The 12,809-nt window shown below is 44.3% G+C and overlaps 1 protein-coding gene across 2 annotated transcripts in view; it reads left to right on the top strand.

Annotated features, from left to right (window-relative positions):
* The window catches only part of LOC147123468 (long-chain-fatty-acid--CoA ligase ACSBG2-like), a 182,268-nt gene that overhangs the window by 42,365 nt on the left and 127,094 nt on the right, over positions 1-12,809 (top strand). The window contains exon 2 of one of the 2 annotated variants that reach the window (XM_085973380.1): positions 8,919-9,308. The exons of the other annotated variant lie outside the window; for it this stretch is intronic. Within the exon in view, the coding sequence (XP_085829506.1) occupies positions 9,116-9,308 (193 nt within the window). The 5' untranslated portion in view covers positions 8,919-9,115. The remainder of the gene's footprint in view (positions 1-8,918; positions 9,309-12,809) is intronic. 2 annotated transcript variants of the gene reach the window in all.

Raw genomic sequence — 12,809 nt, 5'->3', positions numbered from 1 at the left:
TGTGCACAAATTGTTGAAGGTGGCAGGGCAGGTTGAGAAAGTGGTTAAAAAAGCATGTGGGATTCTGGGCTTTATAAATAGAGGCATAGAGTACAAAGGCAAGGAAGTTATGATGAACCTGTATAAAACACTGGTTCGGCCTCAACTGGAGCATTGTGCCCAATTCTGGGCACCGCACTTTAGGAAGGATGTGAAGGCCTTCGAGAGGGTGCAGAAAAGATTTTCAAGAATGATTCCTGGGATGAGGGACTTCAGTTACGTGGCTAGAATAGCAAAGTTGGGGTTGTTCACCGTTGAGAGGAGATTTGATAGAGGTGTTCAGAATCATGAGGGGTCTAGACAGAGTAGATAGAGAGAAACTGTTCCCATTGGTGGAAGGGTCGAGAACCAGAGGACACAGATTTATAGTGATTGGCAGAAGAACCAAAGGCGACATGAGGAAAAGCTTCTTTACGCAGTGAGTGGTCAGAATCTGGAATGCACTGCCTGAGGGTGGTGGAGGCAGACTCAATTGTGGCTTTCAAAAGGGAATTGGATAAGTACCTGAAGGAAAAAAAAATTGCAAGCCTACCGGGAAAGGGCAGGGGAGAGCTGGCACGGGCTCGACGGGCTGAATGGCCTCCTTCTGTGCTGTAACCATTCTATGAAAGAAAGAACTTGCATTTCTGTAGCACCTTTCATAACCTCAGGATGTCCCAAAGTGCTGCTTGGCTAATGAAGTACATTTTTGTGAGATGTAGTCATTGTTATAGCTTGGGCAAACATAGCAACCACTTTGGGAGGTTCTACAAACAGCAACAAGTTAAATGACCAGTTAACCTGTTTTTAGCGGTGTTGGTTGATGGATAAAACTTGGCCAGAACACTGGGAGATCTTTCTTGCTCTTCTAATAGTACCGTGGGATTTTTTATATCTGTCACAGAGGGGAAATGGGTTTAAGGTCCCATCCAAAAGATGGCACCTCCGACAGTGCAACACTCCCTCTGTACTGTACTAACTGTCTGCCTAGATTATGTGCTGAAGTCTCTGGAGTAAGGTTTAAACCCACAACCATTCTCCCTCCAGTGAGAGTGCTACCACTGAGCTAAGGCTGATACCCTAGGAAATCGAGACTTGAGATGATGTGTGGAAAAGTGTTGTGAAAGTGAGCAATGTTTCAGAGATGGAAGTCTTGTAACTAATGTTGCTGAAGGAAGCCCAGCTTGAGGTTTTGCATCTCCTGACATAGCCTAAGGTAAGGTGAAGGCTGGGGAGGTTGAAGGAGTCCTGGCCAGATTAATGTAGGTACTGGCAGAATCCATAGAGGGTGGCTCATTCCTGCCCATAATAAGGTGCTGGACATTATGCCTATTGGAAAATGGGATGGGCACGTGTTTTTCCCCAGTATTTAATTTAATTAAAAAAAAATATTTTTAGAGATGCATATGGGGATGGTTGAGAAAACATAACTGTTTTGATGGATCTTGCAAAATAATCTGTGCATATGACTTCTTTGACCATAATGATTTCTTAAACAAGGAACAAACTTTGAGCTGTTCATTTAATTGTGAACTCAATCCTCAGCCTTGGAATGAGTTCAACTTTAAGTTTATACGTTGGTGAGAAGTTGCTTTTTTTTGTGCATTTATTTTGTGGTCTGGGGTGGGGGTGAGGGAAACTGAATGTGACAGATTACCTGCTTCAGTGATGGAATAATGCCATTATATTGTACTGTGTGACTGGACAATTGGTAATAAGGTCTGTACTTGCTTAAAGGCTGTTAATCGCTCACATCTTCCAGTTCTGATGTAACTTAATAGACCTGAAACGCTAACTGTTTCTCTCTCTATAGATGCTGCCTGACCTGCTGCATGTTTCCAGAATTTTGTTTTTAGTTGGTAATGCTGTATTGATACTCATTCTACAGACAGATGTAGCAGAATGTCCAGCGTAATATTGGAATACAGCGGAATCCTGACAACCTAATTTTATCTATTCTACTTGGATCACAATGCTCTTATTTAGGAATGATTGGGTTCTAGTAGCTGAGAGTGTTGGAATACTTTCCCCCTTGACCGGTTATTCTTTGTGTCCTTGCTGCTGTTGTCTCTAATCATAACCGAGATGAGCCTTTATCCTTAAGAACCTTCAGCTGTCTTCTGCTACTCTGAAATGCTCTCCCTATACCCCTCAGCCTGATTACTTTTCTCATTGCCTTTAAAAGCCTCCTTAAAATCTGCTTCTTTGATCATACTTTATCTAACACTCTATGCTATTACTTGCCATTTGTTTCTTCTCCGTGAGCTCCTTTGAGTTGTTAATAGAGCCAAGTTGTTAAAAGAAATAATTTCTGGAAAGTTGTAGAACATGTTCAATTTTGACTATTCTGATCCCTATCCTGTACTTGTATTTTATAAACTTTTGTGCTCAAGATGTTCTCATGTAGGGAAGTGGAACCCGTTGCTTATTTATTGCTTCTGGTTCAATTCAAGTATTGAATTGTATGGCATGTTCGGGTAAACGACGGTTGTATTGGTTGGCTTGACTGTTTGCATAGTTAAATCCTGTCTGTTCCAATACAAAATTAATAATGGTGTAGTCAAAAGTAAATGCTGATGGAATAACAGAAAACGGGCACTAGGAAAATATTCTGAGTGAAACCTTTGCCAGTTTGGACATGATTAATAGAAAGTGAAAGGTGAAGTTACAGAAGACAGTAAATTCAGTCTGCTGGCAAAGGACTAAAACCAACACCGATGGAAGGGACCAAAGTGGGAAAATAAAGGGACTTTTCTGTGAAATTTACACATGCTGTGTAAGTGCCCAGCATTCTTTTGCAACTTCCAGAATATTTGCAGTCTCAGTTTAGTGGCTTTTGGGATTTACGAAGGCCTGCAGGTGTACCATGTCCATTGTACTGTTGTGTTCACACACTGCGCATACCTGTGTGGTTTTAAAAGTACAGCCGCAAAGGATTTTAACATTTTCTAAGTTATAGAGAGTAAAAACAGGTTAATCTGATCGATGCCAGCAGAAGTTTAGAAAAAAAACTTGGTTAGAATAAAAAAGGGAAGGGCCATCTCACTTAACAGAATAATTCCATCAACTCTTATTGGCCAGCAGGAGTTACATTCTTCCAGAGTCTGTCCTGTTGCTTTACACTTAACTTATCCAAGTCAATTTTATATATTTCCTGAATAGCAAAAAACTTGGAATAGCTTTATAGGATTCCTGTAATATTGCCAACAGCAGATATCTTGTTGTGGAACAACATGTTCCCCTTCGTAAATCCCAAAAACCGCTAAACGGAGACTGCAAATATTCTGGAAGTTGCAAAAAGAATGCTGGGCACTTACACAGCATGTGTAAGATTCACAGAAAAGTCCCTTTATTTCCCCACTTTGGTCCCTTCCATCTGTGTTGGTTTTAGTCCTTTGCCAGCAGACTGAATTTACTGTCTTCTGTAATTTCTGCTTTCACTTTCCATTAATCATGCCCAAACTGGCAAAGGTTTCACTCAGAATATTTTCCTAGTACCCGTGTTCTGTTCCGTTAGAATGAAGCGCCAACAAAATATTTCCTCCTGTTTGCTTGTGAGAACATATAATGCTAGAAACCTGATTTTCCCAACAGAACAACTGAAAGGATTGTTACTAGTCCTAGCCCCTTTCGGGCTACCCCAGATCAGGTGTATTCCTCAGACGTTCACCTTCAACTAAAGTTAGAGGTAGTCGAATCCCATTTTGAAAGGCCTTTGTGATTGTAACCCTTTTCCCACGTGAAGCACGCCTGCTCTGAAACACGACGGTGAAACCTGGCGGGAGCACAATTGGATTGCTAGCTATTAGCTGCAACTCCACCATTAAATAGGATATTTGATCAGCCATCATTTGCAGGTGGCAGGACTTTGTTGGCTCAGGTCTGGGGGAACTTTTAGAAGGCATAGCCACAGCTGTGGAAGGTTGGAGCCTGACACCCATCTCCAATGTGACCTCCTGGGAAACCCCTCTCGCCACCTTGACTGAGCGCTTCCTCAACTGAGGCATATACCAGAAGCATGGGAGTCATTTATTTCCTTCCCTTCTGGACATCAGATGAGGATGAAGATCAGCTGCATCACCAGCAGAACCATGAACAACAGCAGCACCAACAGCAGCAGCAACAAGGAGCGCCAGGGTCTCCAGAATTGTCGTGGTTTGCTGTGCACTTCACAACATGGCACAGCGTCGTGGCTTGCAGATTCCTGAGGACCAAGTGGCTCCTCACATATCCTCCTCCGAGGTGGAGGTGGGCGAAAACGAACATCTTGCAGAGACCCATCAACCAGCGGCAGCAGCACGCGAGAACATTGCTGCCCGGGATGCAAGGAACGCACTCATCTTGGCCAGATTTGCTTAGCCTAGCCAATCAAGCACTTTTGCCTCGCAACTTCTTACCAGAGCTTCGACAATGGCCAAGAACCAGTGGATTCCTAACAATTTGACCACCATACTAACAATTGCAAGTAATCCTAAGCCCTCAATGTGGAAGTCCCATTAGTGAAATGACACATGCCACAACTGCAGCAGTAGCCATCAGATTTTTTATTTACAGTACCCATCTGATGGCTTTTTAACATTAAACATCAAATTTCACCCAAGTAACTACCCTTGTGACTATTTGTGCAGTATCTTTCTCTTACGCGTGCTCCTACGTGGTGCTTCCCCTGTGGCTTCAGCAGATGTGGAGGCCCCTTGCTCAGTTTCTTGCTGCTCCTGTCTCGACACCTTTGGCGGGCGTCCTCTGGGGTTGCAAACCTGTGAGGGCTCACCAACAGTCTGCTGCTCCTGCGGCTGTGCAGGAGTTGAGATGCCGATCTCAGTTGGGTGTGGACTCTGGTGGGGCTCTGACCGAGGGCTCTGCAGTGGCATGGAAGTGTGAGCGCTTGGAGAGGAGTCCCCACTTCCTTGATGTCTGCCACCAACTTCCAGGTCCCCCTCAGCGCTTGCAAGTGGCTTGAGAGCACCTTGCTGCACATCAGGGGGGCCATGGGGACCCGTATCTGCACTGGCAGTCCTACTCAGAAGGACTTCCATGAAGGCCTGGTTTCTCTGTTCAATAGATGACCATCGCTCCTCCAGAGATGTCATTCTATTCAGAACACTCACCATGTTTTCTGCACTCTGGCGACTTATCACCTCCATGGAAGTTGCCATCCTTTCCATGGTGATGCATTCATGCACCAATGACTCCACAAAGGCTCTGCTCATGTTTGCAATGGACTCCTCCATTCGCTCCACACTCATAGCGACCCTGGAGACAAAACCTGCCAGAGACTCCTGCATCTGTTCCTGGAGTTCCAGCACCGCTGATCTTGTGGATGGACTCAGAGGCAGAGGGTCGGACATGCAGCTGAGCCGAGCTGGGTGAGTCCTGCGCCCTCTGACTAGGACTCTCCACTGCTGTCCCTGTCTCCACCATCTGCTGATGCTCACTTGTGAGCTGTGATACACCAGGTGACAGCACTACTCTATCTCGCGATGGTCCCACTGAGGTGAGTGTGTCTGCGCTGGTGCTGGGTGCGTCGAATTCTGCTGATGCTGCGCCCTCAGAGGTTGCAGCTTCCTCTGAGGAGTCTGGATGCTCAGGCTCTTCCTCCTGGCTAGTGGGGACGGGTGCTGTTGATGGTCCTGTGGGGGAGTAAAGGAGTCAGAGATGTGATGCCAAGGCTACATGCACATTGCATATTTCAGATGATCATAAGTCCATCTGTTCGAGCTTCAGAATCATTATCAGTGACTCATGCAATGTCAGTGAGAGAGATGGAAAACTATTCTGTCACCAGCTTGCTGTGATACACCCGTCTGTCCATCCCCCACTTGCGCATCGTTCTCCACTCCCACGATTTCCAGGACCGCATCGTTCTCCACTCCCACGATTTCCAGGACCGCATCCTCCCAGGGGGTGAGCTGGGCTACTGAGGGTGGCCCTCCTCCTGTCCTCGCTCTTTCCCTCTTATTGTGAGCTCTCTTTTCCTGCAATGAGGGAGACAAGTGGAGTTTGAGTGAGAATGAAGGAGTGAGTGTAGAGAATCCATAGCGTAGATGCTTAGAAGGAGACAAAGATGGAGTGAGGTGGCAAGACCAAGGCCCTTCCCTGTGTGTTGTAAGTTGTTTTCATAGCATCACAGTGATAGGGAGTGTGAGGGCTGCATAGTTGAATAGTTAGGTGAATGTGACTATAGAGAGAGAAAGGGAATGGGTAAGGGTGCATGGATGTCAGTGTCAAGTGGGATGTGGAGGAAGACATTGCTACAGCTGAGTGCTGGTGAGGAGAGGCAATGGGGAGCAGATTGAGGGTAATGGGAAAGTCATACTCACATTTCCAATGCGCAGAAGGTCATGAAACCTCTTCCTACACTGCGAGGCCCCTTGGGCGGAGCGATCATAATATGATAGAATTCTTCATTAAGATGGAGCGTGAAGTAGTTGACTCAGAGACTAGGGTCCTGAATTTAAATAAAGGAAACTACGATGGTATGAGGTGCGAGTTGGGCAGGATTGATTGAGGAATGTTACTCAAAGGGTTGACGGTGGGTAGGCAATGGCAAACATTTAAAGATCGCATGGATGAACTACAGAATTTGTTCGTCCCTGTTTGGCATAAAAATAAAACAAAAAAGGTGACTCCACCGTGGCTAACAAGGGAAATTAGGGATAGCATAAGATCCAAGGAGAGGACATATAAATTGGCCAGAAAAAGCAGTAAACCTGAGGATTGGGAGCAGTTTAGGATTCAGCAAAGGATGACAAAGGGATTAATTAAGAGGGAGAAAATAGAGTATGAGAGTAAGCTTGCGAGGAACATAAAAACTGACTGTAATAGCTTCTATAGATATGTGAAGAGAAAAAGATTGGTGAAGTCAAGCGTAGGTCCCTTGCAGTCAGAATCAGGGGAATTTATAATGGGGAACAAAGAAATGGCAGACCAATTAAATACATACTTTTGTTCTGTCTTCATAAAGGAGGACACAAATAACCTCCCAGAGATGTCAGGGAACATAGGGTCTAATGAGAGGGAGGAACTGAATGAAATAAATATTTGTAGGGAAATGGTGTTACGGAAATTGACGGGATTGAAGGCCGATAAATCCCCAGGGCCTGATAATCTACATCCTAGGGTACTTAAAGAAGTGGCCCTAGAAATAGTAGATGCATTGCTGGTCATCTTCTAAAATTCTATAGACTCTGGAACAGTTCCCATGGATTGGAGGGTAGCTAATATTACCCCACTATTCAAAAAAGGTGGTAGAAGGAAAACGGGGAATTATAGACCGGTAAGCCTGACATCGGTAGTGGGGAAAATGCTAGAGTCCATTATAAAAGATGTAATAGCAGAGCACTTGGAAAACATTGACCGGATCAGACAAAGTCAACATGGATTTACAAAAGGTAAATTGTGCTTGACTAATCTACTGGAATTTTTTGAGGATGTAACTGGTAGACTAGAAAGGAAATATTTGACAGTTTAGTTTGCTTTCAAGATGGTCCCAATTTGGCTGCAGTTACGCTGCATATTTGCATTGTTGCAATGTCCAAAACACTTTGTAGCAATGTAGAACATTGTTGCGAATTGTTCAGAGTACAACATGTTCTCTTTTACTGTTTTTAATGCTCTTTACCCTAATTACTGCACATGCTGAACTTCAATTTCTATTTAGACCAAGTATGCTAGAAATTTAATTGCTCCTATGTAAAATGTTTATATTGGAATGACTAATTGGGCTACAGTTCAATCATTTTGAAATTTAAAAAAAAGTATATATTTATACAAATTATTGGTCATAGGATAACTTTTTTCTTGAATTAAAATGGTACACTGAGCAGGACTGAACAATAATTACTGGGGAATAGGGAAAGTAGATTTGCTGTAACTTCATTCTGTTGATATAACAATTGTCATTCTTATTTCCTTACTCACCACCTGCCCCTCCCCCACACACACTCCTGCTCCCCGTCCAAAATCAACTGGAATCTGGGATGTGGTTTGACTTGGCTGTGATGTCCTTTTTACCTAACTTTTTTAAAGGGTTGTGCTACGGTATATAAATTCAGTTACTGCAAGCCAATCTACTTCCTGTTTCCATTGTCTCAATACTTAAACACTCTGGTAAGTAACAGTCCTCCTTCTGTGATGTAAATATAAAGTACTCATATTAACTGTAGTAACTTCTTATTCTTGGAAGTACCATATTAGTTCATACAAATGTAAAAATGAAGTTTACCAATTTCATAATTTTGTTCATATTTTCATTGAAAGTGATTTAAGTTGTTAAGATGTCTGAATCAGATAGTTTGAACAGAGCTGCTGTGACCACCGCTAGTTTCTCTGGCGGCGAACAATTTTTGGCAAGGTTTGTAAGTTTTGATATATAAGAGGAACACTTTATAAACCTGGATTTATCCTGACAATGTGTGCAGTACTGAGCAAGTAATGAGGAAGCACTGTTAATTGTTAGAATTACTTACAGCTGTATTGGTCTACATGTGGCACGTTTTGCCTAGAAAGTGTGTTTTTTTTTAAATACGCTTTTTTAAGATGGTATAAGTTAGTAATTGAAAACCATGTGTCAGAGTCAAAGGATCGAGAAAGTTATGCTAGTCCACCTTTCTATAACTTTTATAAGGACTAGCTCAACCAGCTGGAAGTGTACATTTAAATATCAGGAAAATAACATTTGATAAGGGATACTGTTTAGTGTGGGTGTTTCTAAATTAGAGACTGATGAGGTTCAACATTAGTTGAACATTTTTTTAACTCTTGATTATTATCTGTGGTATTCATGTTATATGTAGTTAAAATTGAAAGATTAATATTGTGCCTGTTCATTTATCAGTGGTGTATGAATTTCAATTATACTCCATTTCCAAGAGTAATTCATGCATATTTCTGTTATGCAGTTCTTCTCCTTTAAAAAAGGGTCCTAAACAAAATCCTTCAGATTTGTCGATTGGGGGAAGTCCTTGATGGCAATCCCTGGCTGAATGATGCAGGAGGGGATACAAGAGCATCCCTCTTATTTGGGGGTAAAAATGAGGAACAGCTACAGCAGAGTATAAATGAAAAACAACAACAGGGATTTATAGATCAAATAGAAATGCCATTAGGAATGAAAACCAAAAATGACTCTCCTGGAAATCCCGAGCAAGTGACTTCACCTCAGAAAGGAGGGAGTCCTACAAACGTGGCCAGATCGGGAGATTTCAATGGCTCAAATTCAACAGCCACTGCTCAAGGAGGACAAGCTGAAAAATCCTGGGCTGCAGAAGGGAATGAATCATCAGCAGCAGGTAGCTTGCTTCTGAATGCTTTTCAACCAACATTAAATTGCAATATTTGCTCCCCCCCCTTTTTTTTCTTGAAGCATGCACCTACAAATGTGTAACTATATTGTGACATTTTTTTTTTAAAAAGCGCACTAATTATCTCCTACCTTTTGGGGAATCGCCTTAATTTGTAGTTGCAACCCAAAAGAATTTGGGGCTAAAAATTCGAGTGCGGTGAAAAATTGCCGGTGCCACTGCGAGCCGCAGTTACCTGCCACCCGAATTAATCGTGCAGGCAGCACCGGTATTTTGGTGCTGCTTGCTGTTTAACATTAGCGCAGCTCCAAACTTACTGTGTAAGGCTAGTTTTCAGGCGCTACTTACAGCAGGAGTCTCAATGTAGTGTGGTCATAGCATCCCTGGAGCAAGAGCAGCCTTCTCTTAAAGCAAAGCTGTCATTTTAGAAAGCAGTGTTAGTCCCTTAAAGGGGAACTGCCTTCTAAAATGTGAAAAAAACCACATTTAAAAATAGACAGTTATTAGCGCTTAGAGCTCAACTGCCTTCAGAAAAAAAACATTAAAAATAATTCCCAAATGGCAGTCTTCAGCTCTTAAAGCTGAATTGCCTTCCGCACCTAAAAATGGTAAGTGCTTCAGCACTAACACAAATGGCTCAACATGCCAGGGAAGGGGCACCCAGTGCCTCGCACGCAGCACTCCAGCTTTGTACAGTGGGTCAACACTGCAAGAGAGGTCCTCTACCCACAGGGGCCAGGAGGCCCTCCAGAAAGAACAATGTGGGACCACATCACTAAGGCCCCACAGCCTGGCTCCAGTGCCTAAAGAAGCTTCATGTCCTCCGACCAGTGGTCAAGGTCAGTGAATGGATCTGCAAAAGCCGTCTCCTACCAACTGCACCACTAGCCTCGCACACTGCTCATTGCACGATCCCCCTTCCCCAATCACTCACTTATCAACAATCTATACCAAACACGAGGCACATCTTCCATTCCTAGCTTCACCTCACCCCCTTGGAGGAGACGGTACAGGCCATTCTTGGCAGGGTCATGGCTGAGACCTTGGCCAGCGGCGGGGCTGAAAGGATACAAGATGCTGATATCCTCGTATGTTGTCCTCCTTCTCACATGCACCTCTTGCTTTCCCGTCCTCCCCTCACCACAACAGCATGGAGTACACATACTTATTATTGTGATGTATGTTGGCAGCAGGGATAGGGAGCCCTTGCTGCTGGCTTCACCCTATCAACTACTCAACATTTTTCATTTTTGGCAAGTTAGTGTATCCATTTCATCTGCATTTTGATCACAATTCAACACCAAAGGTTCAATTTTTTAGGAGCTATGTCCTAAACAGCTATCGTAAATTATTACTGCTCATCACCCTTTGTGGCAAAACATATTTTACTTTAAATTATTTGGTTCTCATTACTTATCTGCATCAGGAACACTGGTTTTAAACACTGTGTAAATGAGCTTTAATTCAGCAGTATTCTTATACACCCTATGAAGTTTAAAACATCTGAATGTCATTGCTTAATTTCTCCCCCCTCACCCAAGAGAGGAGGAAGCTGATGAATGCAGGCCTTCAATGCACTACTTTCCTAAAAGGAGACTTTGGGAAGTTAGAGGAGGGGTTGCAATTGATATACTTGGCTAACTACACAGTGAGTTATTATGATCAGAAATGCACTGCTTGAAAGGGTGGTGGAAGCAGATTCAATAATAACTTTCAAAAGGGAATTGGATAAATACTTGAAGGGGAAAGATTTGCAGGGCTATGGGGAAAGAGCAGGGGGACTGGAACTAATTAGTAGCTCTTTCAGAGAGCCAGCACAGTCACGATGGGCCGAATGGCCTCCTTCTGTGCTATACGATTCTGTGATTCTAAGGCCACAATCTTGCTGGTGCTCGGGGCAGGTTCGGAGACAGGCCAGGTGTTAAAGTCGCAATGATTGACAGCGGGTCAGAAAGCCACCATGAACCCACCTCTGAGAGTTTCAAGAGTGTCGGGTCTGTGATTTCACAACAGACCCGACACCAAGTGGTGGGTAAGGGATTTAAGGCACTTAACTCCTTGTTAAGTGCTATTTTGAGAGCCTTTTGCAATTTTCCAACATTTGATTCGGGTTGGAAAATTGCAGCTAAGTGTGTCAGGAAGACCAACGACCTGGAAACTTCACAGCTGCAACTGCAGTTTAAAAGCTGCACACTCAAATCTGCTCAATTTCAGATGTCGGAAGTTGCTGATTTCATGATTTGGGAGACTGTCTTGAGGCTGTAGATGTCTGCTGTTAACTCTATCCACTCTCACCTGCATTGCTGGACATAAAAGGCACCCTCACCCTTCACTGTGCCACCTCAAATTGGGATCGCACAAATGGCAACGATGTCAAACGCTCATACAAGATTCATTTATTACAACATAATAAAAGTACAGAAACTTAACATTGCATTCTATCAGAACACCCAAATGAGTACCCTTATGATCATTTGTCAGCTTTCTCTTTCGCGCGCTTCTACGCCTGTGGCTTCAGCAGATGTAGAGACAGCCTGCTCACTTCCCTGCTGTGCCTGCTTAGACGCCTTTGGTAGTTGTCCGCTGGGTTTTGGAGCCTTTGAAGGCTCCGCCAAAGGTTGCTTCTCCTGCGGCTGCACGGGTAGACTCGGCCATCACTGCTGTGGCAGTCATCTGGGGCCCTGACCGAGGGGTTGGCAAGGGGGTGGAAGTTGGAGTGCTTGGAGAGGAGCCCGCACTTGCATGACGCCTCTCACCATCATCCCTCTCATGGGCCACCCGCACTTCTCTGCTAGCAAGTAGCTAGAGATCAGCTTGCTGCACATCAGTGGGGCCATGAGGACCCGTCTCTGTACTGACAGTCCTCATAATGGGGACATCCATGTATCTCTGATTCCTCTCCACAATAGATGCCCATCTATCCTCCATAGCTGACCATCTATTTAGAAGAGTCACCATGTTCATTTGAGTCTGGCGATTTATGTCCTCCATGGAGGTTCCCATCCTTTCCATGGTGGGACTTACATTCGCCATTGCGTGCACCATGGCATTGCTCATGTTTGAGGTGGACTCCTCCATTCTCTGCACACTCGCAGTTACCGTGGCTGCAAACCCAGTCAGAGTCTCCTGCACTTGTTCCTGAAGTTCCAGCACCGCTCTCTTACTGGATGGCCCCCGAGGCTCAGCGTCTACATGCAGCTGCGCAGAGTTAGAAGCGTCCTGCGGCCTCCAACGAGGACTCTCCACTGCTGGCCCTGTCTCCACCATCTGTTCTTGCTCACTCGTGCATTGTGAGACACCAGGTGACAACACTACTCTATCTCGCGAACAACCCACTGAGATGTGCGGCTCTGCGCTGGTGCTGGGTGAGCTCATCTTTGCTGACGCTGCTCCCTCAGAGGATGTAGCATCCTCTGAGGTGTTCTCCGGTTCTTCATCCTGGACAGTAGGGAGGGGGAGGCTCTTGTTGGTCCTGTGGGAGAGTAAAGA

The sequence above is a fragment of the Somniosus microcephalus genome, chromosome 2 (assembly GCF_052327205.1).
Source record: "Somniosus microcephalus isolate GS21.2 chromosome 2, FLI_Smic_1.0, whole genome shotgun sequence".
In the NCBI taxonomy this organism is placed as follows: domain Eukaryota; kingdom Metazoa; phylum Chordata; class Chondrichthyes; order Squaliformes; family Somniosidae; genus Somniosus; species Somniosus microcephalus.
This window is presented reverse-complemented; position numbering and strand designations above follow the sequence as displayed.